This window comes from Argopecten irradians, chromosome 2, assembly GCF_041381155.1.
Source record: "Argopecten irradians isolate NY chromosome 2, Ai_NY, whole genome shotgun sequence".
NCBI classification, from domain to species: Eukaryota; Metazoa; Mollusca; class Bivalvia; order Pectinida; family Pectinidae; genus Argopecten; species Argopecten irradians.
The window spans coordinates 14062079-14079499 of NC_091135.1; the positions used below are offsets into that span (position 1 = coordinate 14062079).

The 17421-nt window shown below is 36.5% G+C and overlaps 1 protein-coding gene across 5 annotated transcripts in view; it reads left to right on the forward strand.

The window, feature by feature from the left end:
- Positions 1-17421, forward strand: part of LOC138314546 (5'-AMP-activated protein kinase subunit gamma-1-like) — a 274001-nt gene that overhangs the window by 174460 nt on the left and 82120 nt on the right. Inside the window, exon 1 of one of the 5 annotated variants that reach the window (XM_069254933.1) lies at positions 13197-13421. The exons of the other annotated variants lie outside the window; for them this stretch is intronic. Within the exon in view, the coding sequence (XP_069111034.1) occupies positions 13344-13421 (78 nt within the window). The 5' untranslated portion in view covers positions 13197-13343. Of the gene's footprint in view, positions 1-13196; positions 13422-17421 lie in introns of those variants that run through there. 5 annotated transcript variants of the gene reach the window in all.

Genomic DNA, 17421 nt, shown 5'->3' on the forward strand with positions numbered 1-17421 from the left:
CTTTACTAGTCAGTAACAGTACTGTCAGACTTCTGTCTATAGCTTTACTAGTCAGTCACAGTACTGTCAGGCTTCTGTCAATAGCTTTACTAGTCAGTCACAGTACTGTCAGACTTCTGTCTCTAGCTTTACAAGTCAGTCACATTACTGTCAGGCTTCTGTCAATAGCTTTACTAGTCAGTCACAGTACTGTCAGGCTTCTGTCTCTAGCTTTACTAGTCAGTAACAGTACTGTCAGACTTCTGTTGATAGCTTTACTAGTCAGTCACATTACTGTCAGGCTTCTGTCAATAGCTTTACTAGTCAGTTACAATACTGTCAGGCTTCTGTCTCTAGCTTTACTAGTCAGTCACAGTACTGTCAGGCTTCTGTCAATAGCTTTACTAGTCAGTCACAGTACTGTCAGGCTTCTGTCAATAGCTTTACTAGTCAGTCACATTACTGTCAGGCTTCTGTCAATAGCTTTACTAGTCAGTCACATTACTGTCAGGCTTCTGTCTCTAGCTTTACTAGTCAGTCACAGTACTGTCAGGCTTCTGTCAATAGCTTTACTAGTCAGTAACAGTACTGTCAGACTTCTGTCAATAGCTTTACTAGTCAGTCACAGTACTGTCAGACTTCTGTCAATAGCTTTACTAGTCAGTAACAGTACTGTCAGACTTCTGTCAATAGCTTTACTAGTCAGTAACAGTACTGTCAGGCTTCTGTCGATAGCTTTACTAGTCAGTAACAGTACTGTCAGGCTTCTGTCGATAGCTTTACTAGTCAGTCACAGTACTGTCAGGCTTCTGTCTATAGCTTTACTAGTCAGTAACAGTACTGTCAGGCTTCTGTCAATAGCTTTACTAGTCAGTAACAGTACTGTCAGGCTTCTGTCTATAGCTTTACTAGTCAGTAACAGTACTGTCAGGCTTCTGTCGATAGCTTTACTAGTCAGTCACAGTACTGTCAGGCTTCTGTCAATAGCTTTACTAGTCAGTAACAGTACTGTCAGACTTCTGTCAATAGCTTTACTAGTCAGTCACATTACTGTCAGGCTTCTGTCAATAGCTTTACTAGTCAGTCACATTACTGTCAGGCTTCTGTCAATAGCTTTACTAGTCAGTTACAATACTGTCAGGCTTCTGTCTCTAGCTTTACTAGTCAGTCACATTACTGTCAGGCTTCTGTCAATAGCTTTACTAGTCAGTCACATTACTGTCAGGCTTCTGTCTCTAGCTTTACTAGTCAGTCACATTACTGTCAGACTTCTGTCAATAGGTTTACTAGTCAGTTACAGTACTGTCAGGCTTCTGTCAATAGCTTTACTAGTCAGTCACAGTACTGTCAGGCTTCTGTCTCTAGCTTTACTAGTCAGTCACATTACTGTCAGGCTTCTGTCTCTAGCTTTACTAGTCAGTCACATTACTGTCAGGCTTCTGTCAATAGCTTTACTAGTCAGTCACATTACTGTCAGGCTTCTGTCTCTAGCTTTACTAGTCAGTCACATTACTGTCAGGCTTCTGTCAATAGCTTTACTAGTCAGTCACAGTACTGTCAGGCTTCTGTTGATAGCTTTACTAGTCAGTCACAGTACTGTCAGACTTCTGTCGCTAGCTTTACTAGTCAGTAACAGTACTGTCATGCTTCTGTCGCTAGCTTTACTAGTCAGTAACAGTACTGTCAGGCTTCTGTCAATAGCTTTACTAGTCAGTCACAGTACTGTCAGGCTTCTGTCAATAGCTTTACTAGTCAGTCACAGTACTGTCAGGCTTCTGTCACTAGCTTTACTAGTCAGTAACAGTACTGTCAGGCTTCTGTCACTAGCTTTACTAGTCAGTCACAGTACTGTCAGGCTTCTGTCAATAGCTTTACTAGTCAGTAACAGTACTGTCAGGCTTCTGTCAATAGCTTTACTAGTCAGTCACAGTACTGTCAGACTTCTGTCAATAGCTTTACTAGTCAGTAACAGTACTGTCAGGCTTCTGTCTCTAGCTTTACTAGTCAGTCACAGTACTGTCAGGCTTCTGTCTCTAGCTTTACTAGTCAGTAACAGTACTGTCAGGCTTCTGTCTCTAGCTTTACTAGTCAGTAACAGTACTGTCAGGCTTCTGTCAATAGCTTTACTAGTCAGTCACAGTACTGTCAGACTTCTGTCAATAGCTTTACTAGTCAGTAACAGTACTGTCAGGCTTCTGTCAATAGCTTTACTAGTCAGTCACAGTACTGTCAGGCTTCTGTCTCTAGCTTTACTAGTCAGTAACAGTACTGTCAGACTTCTGTCGATAGCTTTACTAGTCAGTCACAGTACTGTCAGGCTTCTGTCTCTAGCTTTACAAGTCAGTCACATTACTGTCAGGCTTCTGTCAATAGCTTTACTAGTCAGTCACATTACTGGCAGGCTTCTGTCAATAGCTTTACTAGTCAGTAACAGTACTGTCAGGCTTCTGTCTCTAGCTTTACTAGTCAGTAACAGTACTGTCAGGCTTCTTTCTCTAGCTTTACTGGTCAGTCACAGTACTGTCAGGCTTCTGTCAATAGCTTTACTAGTCAGTAACAGTACTGTCAGGCTTCTGTCAATAGCTTTACTAGTCAGTAACAGTACTGTCAGGCTTCTGTCTATAGCTTTACTAGTCAGTAACAGTACTGTCAGGCTTCTGTCAATAGCTTTACTAGTCAGTAACAGTACTGTCAGGCTTCTGTCAATAGCTTTACTAGTCAGTCACAGTACTGTCAGGCTTCTGTCAATAGCTTTACTAGTCAGTCACAGTACTGTCAGACTTCTGTCGATAGCTTTACTAGTCAGTAACAGTACTGTCAGGCTTCTGTCGATAGCTTTACTAGTCAGTCACAGTACTGTCAGGCTTCTGTCTATAGCTTTACTAGTCAGTCACAGTACTGTCAGACTTCTGTCTATAGCTTTACTAGTCAGTAACAGTACTGTCAGACTTCTGTCAATAGCTTTACTAGTCAGTAACAGTACTGTCAGGCTTCTGTCAATAGCTTTACTAGTCAGTCACAGTACTGTCAGGCTTCTGTCAATAGCTTTACTAGTCAGTAACAGTACTGTCAGACTTCTGTCTCTAGCTTTACTAGTCAGTAACAGTACTGTCAGGCTTCTGTCTTAGCTTTACTAGTCAGTAACAGTACTGTCAGGCTTCTGTCAATAGCTTTACTAGTCAGTCACAGTACTGTCAGGCTTCTGTCAATAGCTTTACTAGTCAGTAACAGTACTGTCAGGCTTCTGTCAATAGCTTTACTAGTCAGTAACAGTACTGTCAGGCTTCTGTCAATAGCTTTACTAGTCAGTTACAGTACTGTCAGGCTTCTGTCTCTAGCTTTACTAGTCAGTAACAGTACTGTCAGGCTTCTGTCTCTAGCTTTACTAGTCAGTAACAGTACTGTCAGGCTTCTGTCTCTAGCTTTACTAGTCAGTAACAGTACTGTCAGGCTTCTGTTGATAGCTTTACTAGTCAGTCACAGTACTGTCAGACTTCTGTCTCTAGCTTTACTAGTCAGTCACAGTACTGTCAGGCTTCTGTCAATAGCTTTACTAGTCAGTCACAGTACTGTCAGGCTTCTGTCAATAGCTTTACTAGTCAGTCACAGTACTGTCAGGCTTCTGTCAATAGCTTTACTAGTCAGTCACAGTACTGTCAGGCTTCTGTCTCTAGCTTTACTAGTCAGTAACAGTACTGTCAGGCTTCTGTCTCTAGCTTTACTAGTCAGTAACAGTACTGTCAGGCTTCTGTCTCTAGCTTTACTAGTCAGTAACAGTACTGTCAGGCTTCTGTTGATAGCTTTACTAGTCAGTCACAGTACTGTCAGACTTCTATCTCTAGCTTTACTAGTCAGTCACAGTACTGTCAGGCTTCTGTCTCTAGCTTTACTAGTCAGTAACATTACTGTCAGGCTTCTGTCTCCAGCTTTACTAGTCAGTCACAGTACTGTCAGACTTCTGTCTATAACTTTACTAGTCAGTAACAGTACTGTCAGGCTTCTGTCGCTAGCTTTACTAGTCAGTCACAGTACTGTCAGGCTTCTGTCGATAGCTTTACTAGTCAGTCACAGTACTGTCAGGCTTCTGTCTATAGCTTTACTAGTCAGTAACAGTACTGTCAGGCTTCTGTCTCTAGCTTTACTAGTCAGTCACAGTACTGTCAGGCTTCTGTCTCTAGCTTTACTAGTCAGTAACAGTACTGTCAGACTTCTGTTGATAGCTTTACTAGTCAGTCACAGTACTGTCAGGCTTCTGTCGATAGCTTTACTAGTCAGTCACAGTACTGTCAGGCTTCTGTCGATAGCTTTACTAGTCAGTCACAGTACTGTCAGGCTTCTGTCGATAGCTTTACTAGTCAGTAACAATACTGTCTGGCTTCTGTCTCTATCTTTACTAGTTAGTAACAGTACTGTCAGGCTTCTGTTGAGCCTACAAGGGAGTGCTATGTAATAATCAGTAGTTGTAATACTGTTCAATGAATATTTGATAACAGGTAAAATCACTCTGTCTGGTTTTGTAATGGCACAGTAGGCTACTGTAAGTCTTCTGACTCCGTCATCTATTCAGACGACTATGTGATATAAAACATACTCCTGAGGCAGACATAGGTTTTCTGGATCGGCCAATTTTAATTGTCTGTTTGATATAAAACATTAACACATAGGGTGGACAAAGGATTTTTTATGAATGTATTGTAACTATAGTCATAATGTGGTAAATGTATTATATCAGTTTTGACAACTAGCTATTAGCATCCTCCCACTGCTTTTCATACTAATAACGCTTCATCTATGTCTACCAAACTATATAATAACCAATACACAATTTACTCGGTAATATTTAGAAGTATTTGCTTTGCAAACTTTTACTAGAAATAATTAAGCCTAACGATGAAAGGGAAGCTTGCAATATTTGCCAGATATGATTAATAATAAAAGAAGCAATATGGCAAGTTCATGTTTTGTATCAGAATGGTAGAAATATGAAAAAAAGCTAATTAAAGATTTGCATTTACAATAATTTTTGTATGAATAGATTTGTACTAATGGTTTTTTTTTCCTTCTGTCTTTACAGGTAAGTGAAATGAGTGATGTGATGGCTATAATTTGGCAGGGTAGCTGGTTTGACCTGCAGTACCTGTAGTCATACATATAGTTGAATATAGGTCACTGTGATTTGAGAGAGAAGTTCAGGATGCTGGTATGATCCACATTAATGCATCAGAAAACTATGAAACAAACCAGGTTACCGGTAAAAGCCTTGCAAGGTAGTAGCCATTGCATATATATGTCAGCAATAAATAGCTGCACTCTTTATTCTAGCAAATAAATGACTTCATGCTGCAACTAGTTTTTGTGTAGCATGCTAGGGTTTTCAACAACAACAGAAACCAATGGAATAAAAAAAAAATGAAGTGGGAGAGGATGCTTGTATATTCATGGATGCACTTAATCGCCCTCTTCATGAAAATGATTTTCATTGATTTTTGTTCTTCATCAGAATAATACATTATGGTGTTCCGTAATGATGTCCTTGCAGCTAACTTTGTCAGTGGTAAACACTTGTCTGATCTCTACAATCCAGGAAGTCACAAAAAGCTCCAGAAGATATTTAATCCTGTGTACAGAGGTCATGTGTACTAAAGCTTAAGTGATTATGTACCCCAGGAACAATATTTGTCAATGGAATCAAAATGTTTGCCTTTGAATATTCAGTAGATCTTTCAAAATAATGTAGTCATTGTGTAAATGTACCATAATTCTTAGTCAACAAAACTCTTTAGTATAAAATATCAAAACTCTTAGCCTTATACTAAAGAAGTTTTTTGACTATGTCCATGTTCATGATGATAATTTGTATTTGTGGTCAAATGACTTCACAAAGAAAAACAAACTATAAGGTCTTTTTGATTCTTTTCTTAATTGTCATGGTTATGTTTATAAATGAATAAAGAAGCCAATAGATAAATTAATTGACAATATATATATACTCTGACGACCTAGATCAATGTAAAAGTCCCAATGAACTTTTGACTGTCCATAACAGAATTATTTCTTATTCATATTTTGATAAAGACATGCAAACTGCTGATCTAAAATCAAGTTTCTACCAAGGGGACAAAGCAAAAGCAAAAATGGTCGCTCTTTTCTCTTGTTGACAAAAATTGATCACATATCTAACTACCGGACAGGAAATCCATATCAATTTATTTGTGCTTTCGTGCTCATTGATGAGATTCTGCGTGGGGAAAAAGAATGAAGCATTAAGGTTAGATTATCTGTATGCTCAGACCTATAAGGGACTGACAAGTTGATGTCTGATATCTTTAGATTATCTCCCTTGGTAGTTTGAACTTCATCATTTTATCCAAGTTGGTCAAAAATGCACCCAAAGTTAATTCCTACTTTGTGAGATAAGCCTACAGAGTGATTGTTTTCTATTCATTACTAGTAAGGAATATTACAGACATTTGAGATTAGTTGTTTGGAGCGAGGTCTGTTCAATAAAGAACAGGCATGCAGGTGACCTGATTTACAAGCTCTGCACCCTATGGTAGTAACAGGTGCTAATTTTGGTACTTTGATTCCATCCAGACCAGACATTGTACTTGTAGATGTGGCTCCCCCTGGTGGTTGTTGAAGGTCAAAAGGTGGTTTAACAGTAACTGTTTACAGTTTATACTCACAGAATCCCTCAAAACCCACAGTAGGGGCTTCTTTATAATACATGCATGTGTTTTGTGTTAATTACAGTAGGAGGATCTCATTTAGTTGACCTATTTGATTCTGATAATAGCATTGTCAGAGAAGGTTAGGAGACTATTGAGGAGGTACCCCTTAGGTATTAGGGATTTGAATGGAGAGGTACCCCTCAGGTATTAGGGGTTTGAATGGAGAGGTACCCCTCAGGTATTAGGGGTTTTAATGGAGAGGGAGAGGTACACCTCAAGTATTAGGGGTTTGAATGGAGAGGTACACCTCAGGTATTAGGGTTTTTAATGGAGAGGTAAAATGAGGGGTAGGAGTCAATAGATAAAGGGTCGATTGCAATTGTTATTAGTCCACTTGTAAAAAACATCTCTAAGGTGAGGAAATTCTCAAGCAAAATTTTTTTTTCTATGGAAATTATGCGGATTGTGAAAAAAGTATTCCTCCCCTTTTTTGAGACCTCGATTTCAATTGCTGAGGCATAAATAAAGACCAAAACTACACAAAACTGTATAGATTTGCAAAAATTTTGCCTAATTAGCACCTTTTCATTTTTTCAATTTCTTAAACGCAAACGCCCTGGGAGCTTATTTGGTCGAATACAGTATGGATATTTGGAAAATTTGAATGGGGTGGATATTTGGAAAAGAAAGAGATAAGGAAACAAAATTTATAGGCTTGATGGAGGAAGGGTGTGTCTGATATTAAAGTGGGAAGGGAAAACAACATTTATATAGACAGTTTAAGAGGCATTAGGGTGTATTCACAGTCAAAGATTGAAGAAGGGGGCAGGGGATTAAAATAGGGTGAGGAAATGTAGGGACATCAGCAGTAGGCAAGGGGAGATTTCAGATAGGGGGTACTTGTTTTAGAAGTTACGAAGGGTTAATAAACTGGATACAAGACCACATACGCACTTCATCATTGGGTTTATGTTGTAAAAACAAGCAAAAACGGTGATGTTGAGTTATTGTAAAACAGAAGGTGTTCTTCCAATAGGTCTTGATTCAGACATGGTCGTGTTTACATAGGCACCGCTACTGGAAACGTACAGTATAGACTTGGTTAGCTTCAAAGGTATTCACTTCAGAAAAAATGTCGTGGAATTCAAATATCAAACTGACATTTTATGCAATAATAACAAACAAAACATTGCTATTGTAAACGCAGAAAGAGAACTGGACATATTGTTTATGTCAGACTTAATTGAATCTAGTAGTTTATTATTTAAAATTGCTACAACTTTGAACACCTTCAATGTCAGGATTTTATTTGGATAGTGGATACAAAATTATCGTCTGTGTAACCAGTATTATGCAATCTGATTTAATTGAGATTCTCGGGTGTCCCATTTGGCTCCTCAGAGTTGGTGTTTTTAAGGAAGGTTATTTTCCAGGGCGATGCAATTGTCGGATCCTTTGTGTTTGAATACCTGTGAATAATTAAAGATTCTATGCCAATGTGCTGATGTTTCAAAAAAAAAATCTTACCAAGCAATACACAGAAATAAGATATCACTGAAGGCTGTAAATAGTACTCACTGGCCTTACCAGATTGGGGATCAAATGGGTTGTCACCATAGATAAGAAAATTTAGGAGTCTTTGTAATGCCTTTATCTACCTTTTGTCAAAGCTTATCTGGAAAGGTAAATTGATAAATATATATGTCATGTATTTATATGTATGTAGGCCTATAACACTTCTTTTAAAATTGAGTACAATTTCTTGTGATGATTAAGATTCCATTTAGAATGTTTTTTACAACAAGGCATGCTGCCATTTTCCTGTAGAGATTTCCATACTATGTTTGAGTGGTAGTTGGGTGTACAAGAAACCTTAATTGAGTCATGGTAATCTTGGAACATGTCGAAGTCGGAAACTTACATTGATAATTAAATGATAACTTGATGAAAGTTGGAGAATGCTTAAAAAATATCAAAACTTAAATCAGAACAGTTTTACTATACCATATTAGAAGTAAGTATTGGTATCAATTGTCATTATTTTATCATAATAAGATTTTGATATTCAGAATTGAGTTACATTAATGAAAGCTTTTAAATCAATTTCTAATATTGTCAAAAAAATCAGTAAAATGACCTTAAAATCTAGTAGCTAAAACTGGCTTTGGAAAAAAAAATGAACACAAATAGAGAATTTGAATAACATTTTTCACAGACTAATGAATATTTTTTTCATTTTTACAATAAAAGCAATAAAAAGTAATAAGTGAAAACTGATATAGAGAGGGAGAGAAAAACAACAACATAAAAAATGTATTCCTGATGAAATCCATAACATGAGATAATTAATCTTTCTTGTGACTTGCCTACAGGGGACTGTAGGTTTACACATCACAAGATGATTAACTCATCAGTATAGTCTAGCTAATGGCTACATATCCAGATGTTAAATAGACCTCTAGAGACTATAAGTTATTGAGCAGGCCATTTACACAGAGTTATCTCCCTTCATTCTCCATAGTGTATTATAGTAATAACATAATTGATTGTTCTGTCAATGCTACTGTAGAAATAAAGAACGAGGCAACAGTATTTGTATTAAAATATAGAAGGATATCCAAAATTGTCTCTATTTATTGCAGTTTATTGTATAACAATGTTTGTTCAGTAAAAATGAGAAACAATTAAAAGTATATAATGCAGTTCTGGTCTGCTGAGAAAACAAGCAATGGAGTTCTGAGACCTATGGTCTATTTCTGCATGATGTAATGAGATTAAGCTATCAATTTCAATGCTTCCTCTCTGGATATATTGCCTGAAATTTAATTTCTCTGTGAATATGTTTCCCATGTGGTGATCAGTTTCCTAAATACTGGTGTTAAACTCTGTGTTATTTTGTCCATCCACCAAAATGATATCATGATTTTTGTAAATTTATCTTCCGTAATTTCCAGTATATCGGGGTAAAGTGATAAAAGAGAGAATATTGTTGAAATTATAACAATTTAATAGTATCAAGGAGGCATGTTTTGGTTTTGAATTTGCCATATTTTACCCAATAATTGCCCAGGTATTTCATGAACGTAGGATGTTATGGATCACAAACAACATTAGATTTTAACTTTATTTGAAATTGAATAAAATGTGAAAATAGTTTCTGTGCCACGTACAACTGCTGTATTTTATATTACAGGTTTGAAGTATTGAAACCATTCTTGGGACCTCGACTGTGTTGCTCGCAGTGCTTGATTACATGTTTATAGAAAATGTCTTGTACTATAATTTATACCCTTTGAAATTTATTCCCTTTGAATTCTACCCTGGTTAAGATTAGGTCTTGTCTAGCTGAAATAGAGCTTTAAATCCATGGGGTAGTATTGAAGTGTTTGGCAGTTGATTGTATGGTGTAATTATGAAAGATATGTCTCATTATTCAATGTGTATGTCATAATTAAGACCAGAGGATCTGGAATGGCACCAAGTATGTACGGGATAACATCACAAACTATGTGTTATTCATAAATCTCTATATTATATATATATACCCGTTACTAACTTGGAAAAATGTTTTTGATGTCCAAAATAGCTTTGACCCCTCTTTTGAACAGATTTAAAAGATACAGGATCTACAGTTTGTAATATTATATATAAAGACTTTTGTAAAATATTGAATGAAGAGTATGTATATATGCAGAGTAAACCTGTCAAAACTGTAAGTACAGTAATTAATTAAGATTGAAGATAGCTAGCCAAATAGATTTTACTCTCAGATTCATCTGTTTATTCTAAATTTAGTGAATACACTACTTTGCATGAAATTAAAATTATGAATTTCTTAAATTGATCTTTTTTTAAGACCGGGAAAGGGGGGTTACTTCTCATAATTGTCTTGAAGTTTAATTATGGATTTTCTTGCCTCAATCTTCTTTAGGCCAGTTTATATTTCCCTTTATTTTGAAACTGTATATGACAATGTTATTGTATATAGACGATAGATATTCGAGGGAGTGGGCTAATTGTTTTTCTGTACTTTAAATATGTTTGTTGATGTCAAGATGACAGTTTTTTATGCTGATTTGAGGTGTCTAAAGACACAGATGGTCGATGGGGTGTAGATGGAGTCTGACAGTCTCTATACATTATTCATCAGTTACAGTCTGAGCTACTGATGATTGAATATGGGGTAATGTACTGTTACAGTTAGGTAACAATCTACAGCTTGGCTCATGGGGAAAGGGAGATAATTGTCTGTGACTTTAGGGATCAAGGGAAAATGGAAATACACAAAACAAATGTGTTATTTCTGTGACTTGGCTCAGGGGGAAAGGGGAGATAAATTTCTTCATGGGACTGAACTGGGTCAATTATTGGTGACCAGCAGTTCAATCTGTAGAGCATCCGGTTAGTGTTCACATGTTCCAGGTATGAGCTCTTTTCTGTCGCTATATTTACTCTGAGATATCTCAAATTACTTTGTCTCTAGGGTGTGATTCAGGTCCTTTAGACCTCTTGGTTCATTCAACTTATCAATGAATGTATGATGCAGGTCCATTTGACCTTTTCCGTCCTTCACTATAGCCATGGTGTTGACCAATAAGTCTGGACATAAACTGCATAGCGCTGAGGTTTATGGACCCTTGGGGCTGAAATTCTCTGGTCAGAACTGTCACAGATGGCAAAACACACTGGTCATTAGGTCCTAAATACACATCCACACCTAAAGGGTAACCAAGGCTGAAATTGACCAATGGTCAGTTAACTTATGGCCTCATACACTGCCTGTTGACCATTGTCAAGTCATGATTAGTTTTATGTATCTGCATATTGTTAGTGACACACATGGTTTGCTGGACTAAGCAGTTACTAGTGTTGTGTTCTGGTAGGCAGTATTTTATCTGGCAGTGGATGGACAACCAATACACATTGTGATGCAGACTTCAGGGGCAAGGGCACTGGTCAGTTAGAGTTTGAGATGTAAGCTCACACCAATAATGACCAGCAGTGTCCAGGGCTTTAATAACTGCATAGTCAACACTTTATGAAGTCAGCTGACCATATTCAGCAGGACACATATAATTAATTCTGTGTTGTGATGGATGGCTCCTATTGAATTTACATCAAATTAACATGAATGTTCACTAAAATTATTCTAATTCATGAGCTGTTTAAAGAAAGAAAAAGATGAACTTGTGGCTTACAATTACATACATACATATGTAAGCAGGTTTAAGAATCATATATTATCATGATTTGTCGCACACCTCGGACACATGTTCATAAAGGAAGATTCTGTTGGGATCTTGACATAAGGACGATCAACAGTTTTCCAGGATTTTAATTACCTCTTGCCAACAGTTGTTGCTACATCAGCTATATTGTTATAGATTGGATATTACTTCAGTGACAAGATCATTATATAGCTACATCATTGTGGAATTAACATTACAAAATCATCCCTCTTTCTAATAACATCCTAATCATTTCTGACTGGACATGGTGGCTGTGAAAAGGTCAACAGAGGTCACGAGAGGCTAAAAGAGATCATTCTAACAATTAATAGCTGGTTTGATGATAATTCATTCTGACCTCCTGGATACTTGTTAACTTAGAAGTTGTCCTTAAGTCAGTAGAGTTCTACACATTGTTCTGAAGGTCATTTCACTGTGGACACTCATAGTTGACCAAGAGTTTGACCAAGGTCATCATTCCCAGCTGGACACTACAGGACAGACTTGACCAGTCTGTTGACCAGTATGGTAAAGGCTGGTGTCCAGCTGTTGCTTTGTCTGTGTCTGAGCTGGCTCGTACATATTGTCTTTGACTGGACAATCCAAGTGATACAATATCTGTCAAATGGAATGTAACATTTCACTCCTGTAAAGTCACTGTGACAATATTCTACTTACTTAATTGACACTTACTTGAATTCAAAGTAAAAAACAGATACAAAGAACTTAAACATAATCTGTAAACGCTAACAAAGCTTCTGTGTTAGACGACGTCTCTGAGAGCTTTTCTGATGTGTTGTTTATTCAGAACTATAGGGTTGATGATCAATCTCTTGTTATCATAATGGCAGACATCCGATTCCATTCTTGTTGATGACTGTATGAGGGTAAAATTCTTGCTCCTTTATAATATCAGGAACCCGTTACCATGTAGACGTGTCCCACATCATATTCTGTCAGAATTGATCAAAGTCAGCCGTACGTTTGTGTTACGTCTCAGACAAAAATGTTGGATTTTTTACATGGATTGTGTACAGTTTAACATTTAAGGTGTTCTGAATTCTTATCTTCATATTTGATCATCATGAGAATTTCTAATTTTGAATCGTTGGACGTAATCAATAAGGTATTGAATCTATAAATAATCTATTGGATCGTGTATAATATTTGTGTCACATTGTTTGATTTTCGTTATATGGTTTGATTATTACCTCCATATTGTGACAGAATAAAATCTGAAATCTCCACAATTTACAATGATTATGTAAGCCAGTATTTGTGGAGACAGCTGGTAGGTCTGTGATACATCTGAATGCTCCAGCTTGTTTGCAATAATTCTGAAGCAGTTGGAAGAGCAACCTGTTCAAAAGTGATTCAGTTATCAGGAAGTGATTTGCATTTGTAATTCTGTGGTTTTGATTTGGATTCTGTCTTCATATCTAACTGTGTTATTCACTGGATTACAATGGAGGAGAGACCAAAGACTATACCTCTGTGCTGCAACACTAGGACCACGTCTGATATCCCGATACACTGTCCTCAGGTACGGTAGCATGTATATCAGGATGATGCATGATTTTTTTTTTGATTTTTTTTTTTGTCAGCTGCATGAAAAGTAATATTATGTATTACAATATAATCTACTTTACTCCTGAAATTCCTCAATATACTATTTCAGTGAGGTTTAAGTGTGAATTCAGGAGTCAGTTTCTTAGATATATGAGTATATGCTTTTAATATTGCTGGGTTCAAACTAAGGGAGATCATTTGCATCAACATTCAAATATTAAACTAAGGGGGAGATAATCTATTATAAGATAAAAAAAATCTTTTAAACTATGGGAGGTAGTTAATATAAGTATTCAAATTTGAAATCATCTTGTAAAAAAATCATCTTGTATTATGAATAAAGTTTCAAACTAGGGATATAATTAAATCATTATTTAAAATTTTGATGGAAGGGGAGATAATCTAGAATTAGATATATAAACATCATTGTTCAAGTTTTCAAGTAAAGGGGAGATAATCTAGTTTCGCTTGTATAAATTTCTACTTGCTTTTGGGATAGATTTTTTGTTTATTTCCTCAATTACTCTGAACTTGTCATTTCCAAACATTAATGGAGCAGCAGTGTCAATGACATTGGTTTGGTTCCTTGGGTTTATTTGTAAACATGGTTAGACAAGATGTGGTGTGCTCAAGGTTATCAACGTTTCATTTACTCCACTGAGCATCAAGAGGATCTGTTTACATCTTCACTGATATCTATACCTTCATATCGAAGCCTGATTATCTTTTAACATAAAATAGTATAATTTTTAAATTAGTCTTTTACCAAAAATTAAGTAAAATAGAAAAAAAATCATCCAATCTTAGTGTGTTGGAAGGGTATTTTGATTCAAGTTTCGGTTACATTACATTATTTTTGTGGAAAACGCCCACTCTGCATGTATTTACAGATGTGTTGTTGATTGGTAAGTTGACCTGATGTGTAAACAAATTTCTGCCCTCTGGTTCTCTTTAATCTCAGCTTGACATACAACATGTACCCATATTGCTTCCTCATATTTATCTGAAAAGATTTGTCATCTTACCTCACCCCCTTACTGCATGTACTCATAAAGGATTTCTTACGTGTGAAAAATTATTAACCAAAAGATATGAATATAACAAGACAAATAGGGTTTTTTTTTCCCCCGAAAGAGCGTTTAATGAATGAATATATAGATAATGTATACTGTTTAAATTTGGAGGAACGAGGACAAAATGTTGTGTGATCAAACTGACGAGGCTTGGTGTTTTTATGTCCAGTCTTGCTAATGGCCAGAATGTTTTTGTCAATAATGTTTACACATGGTGCCTCTCATGGTGCTATACCATTGGACCAGCTGATGATGTCATTTGTATATCAACACTACTCACCTTAGGTCAGCCTAGCAAAAAATATCTTAAGTGTATAGAATAAAAGTAGAGTTGCAATCATGAAGCCAACATAGTTAAGCTATCAATGCTTACATAAACTGGTCAATGATGGTCAGACTAACTTGTGGTCATATCTATTGATAAATCTATTGGTCAAAAGTGGTGCTAAGAAATAGCACTAGGAGTAAGACTGACCATAGAATGACTGGTCATTCAGCCTGTATTGACCATAACATCACTGGTCATCCAGCCAGCAGACTCAATACAGTTAATTCTGTATTTATTCTCTATGAAGGGAGTTGTCATCCCAAGGTAAAAACATTACATAGCCATCACATAAAGATTGATTTAATTCTTATAAAACTTATTTGATATTCTATTTTTTGATCAGCAAGATATTTAATGACCATGCTTATTTCCTCTCATAGCTAGTGCAGCTAGGTGTATATTTAGTGGTGCTTGATGATTTATAGAGAACTAGTGATGCATTATATTGTTGAATTGTGTTTCAACTTGTGGAATCTCTTGGGGATTTATTTTTGAAATTGAGATGACAATTTACTAGAAATTTGATATAATGTTCAGAGTTTACATGAAATGATTTTACTAGATTTACGACATTAAGCCATGCTGTAAAACCTACGCAGTGTACGTATACATGTCAAGCTTTTATACCCTCCCATATTTGGTTAAGGTTTATGACAGTTTAAAAGAAGATATTGATCCACGAAAAAAGAACATTAATCATTATTTTCAATACATAGGATTATTGGAAATGGAATTAGAAGTTTTTGTCTGTGACATATGATATACCAGACAAGAAGAGGCGTTTATGATTACAATAGAACTGTAACAATAGAGACTGGGGAATGGGTCTGTCTTTTCAACCGAAGACAATATATATGTGAAAGTATGAAGTGCAGGAGTGTATATATATGCTGCCATTCATGGTTTGTTTTTTGTTTTTGTTTTTTAGAGAGGGAGGGGGTTGCTTTCTTTTCATTTGATAAAAACTACAAACCTTGTCATATTGTGATTTTAACTTTACTTATATTTTCCATTGGCATTATTCATTTCCATTAAATTTAATTGTATGAATAATTTGAACTGCTTTATTGCATACGATATGAACTCTCTCCCCTGTTACCCAGTATGTTGTGTGTGTAAAAGCTAAAAGATATCCGATACTGTTACTCACCGTTACATAACACCGATTGATAAATAGATTACACAGCCAAAAAGTATTGTTAGCAACGTTATAATTTTGCAACAGTGGCATGTCTAAAACATTCCATATTAGATCTATTATGGACTTTTCCCAATAATAGAAACCGTTTTGATTAGAGCAATCTTTGAATTTAATAATAAATTTCTCCCGAACATATGGCTGGTATTGACATTCCCATTGACAGTCACCAGCCTATTTGTACACACTGGAGTGTATACACCCGTACATTAAAAGGTCAAGGTAGCATGGCTGATTAGGGTAGGACCTTGTCTGATTGTTGTCCTACCATTGTAAGTTACGTACACCTAGTATACCTATAAGTAGTATATAGTACACCAGGGGAAACCTCCCCCTGATTTCTCCGAGGAAGATTGTTAATTACAGTATCAACTAAGAAAGCAGTGTGAATGTACAGCTGGAAACTGTAAGTTCATTAAAGTTTAATTATGCATTATGTAACGAAGCTGCGGTGCGCTTCGTTGCTATATATTCCGGAAATTATATTAACCGAGACTTTGGCGGGAATTTGCTGTGCACGAGATCTCGGGACTGCGCCGAGGCTTTCAGTTTTCTGCCGGGCCTTGAGAGGTGAGGGTTGTGTTTTTGAAACCTATGTAATTTTTATATATTTGTCGCCCATCCTTTCCCTAATTTGCTGTTATCGTATAGTATGGAAATGCATCAACATTACTGTGTGTGTATTTTTCGCTGTCAGTCGATATTTTTGCTATATTTTTGAGGTTGAAATACTTGTGAAATTGTGCAATGTCGGACTTGGCATGTCTCGCTTTTAGACGGGTTTCGATAGTATTTAAAAGTCTTCACTCTTGTGTTGAGAGCCGTTGGTAGGCTGGAAAAGAGTGGGAGCCTCCTGTGTTGAATTTCGGGGTTAACCGTTAAGGAGATATTTTGAGAATCTTCGCTGGAGAACGGTGTTTGTGAAATTGGAGGTTAAGCTATCGATAATCGGCCCGGTGTGTAGCGCCACGTGCTCGGTCTTTCATTGATGGGTAGGAGTTAATTCTGGTAGCGAAAACGTGAGAATATTAGCAGCAAAATTGTCCATTTCACAGTACTTCCCACTGAGCCACGCGGGTATTTTCTTGTTGTCACCTTTACACATGTTAAATATTAATAAACTGTTAAATGAATTTGATGTCGTCCATTGTCCATACTCACTAGTACCTTTGAATATTGTAGCGAGACATAGGAATCTGCAAGCTAACGCGGCAGTCGAACCCAGAGCAAAACAAATTAATTGTATCATTCTTACTCTACGCTAATGACTGCGGTCGTAGCGAAACAAGTCGTTACAATTTGGCGCCCATGTAGGGACCCTAATTATCTAATTAATTAATTTGAATTTTTGATTGTTGACTTACTTGCTCGTTTA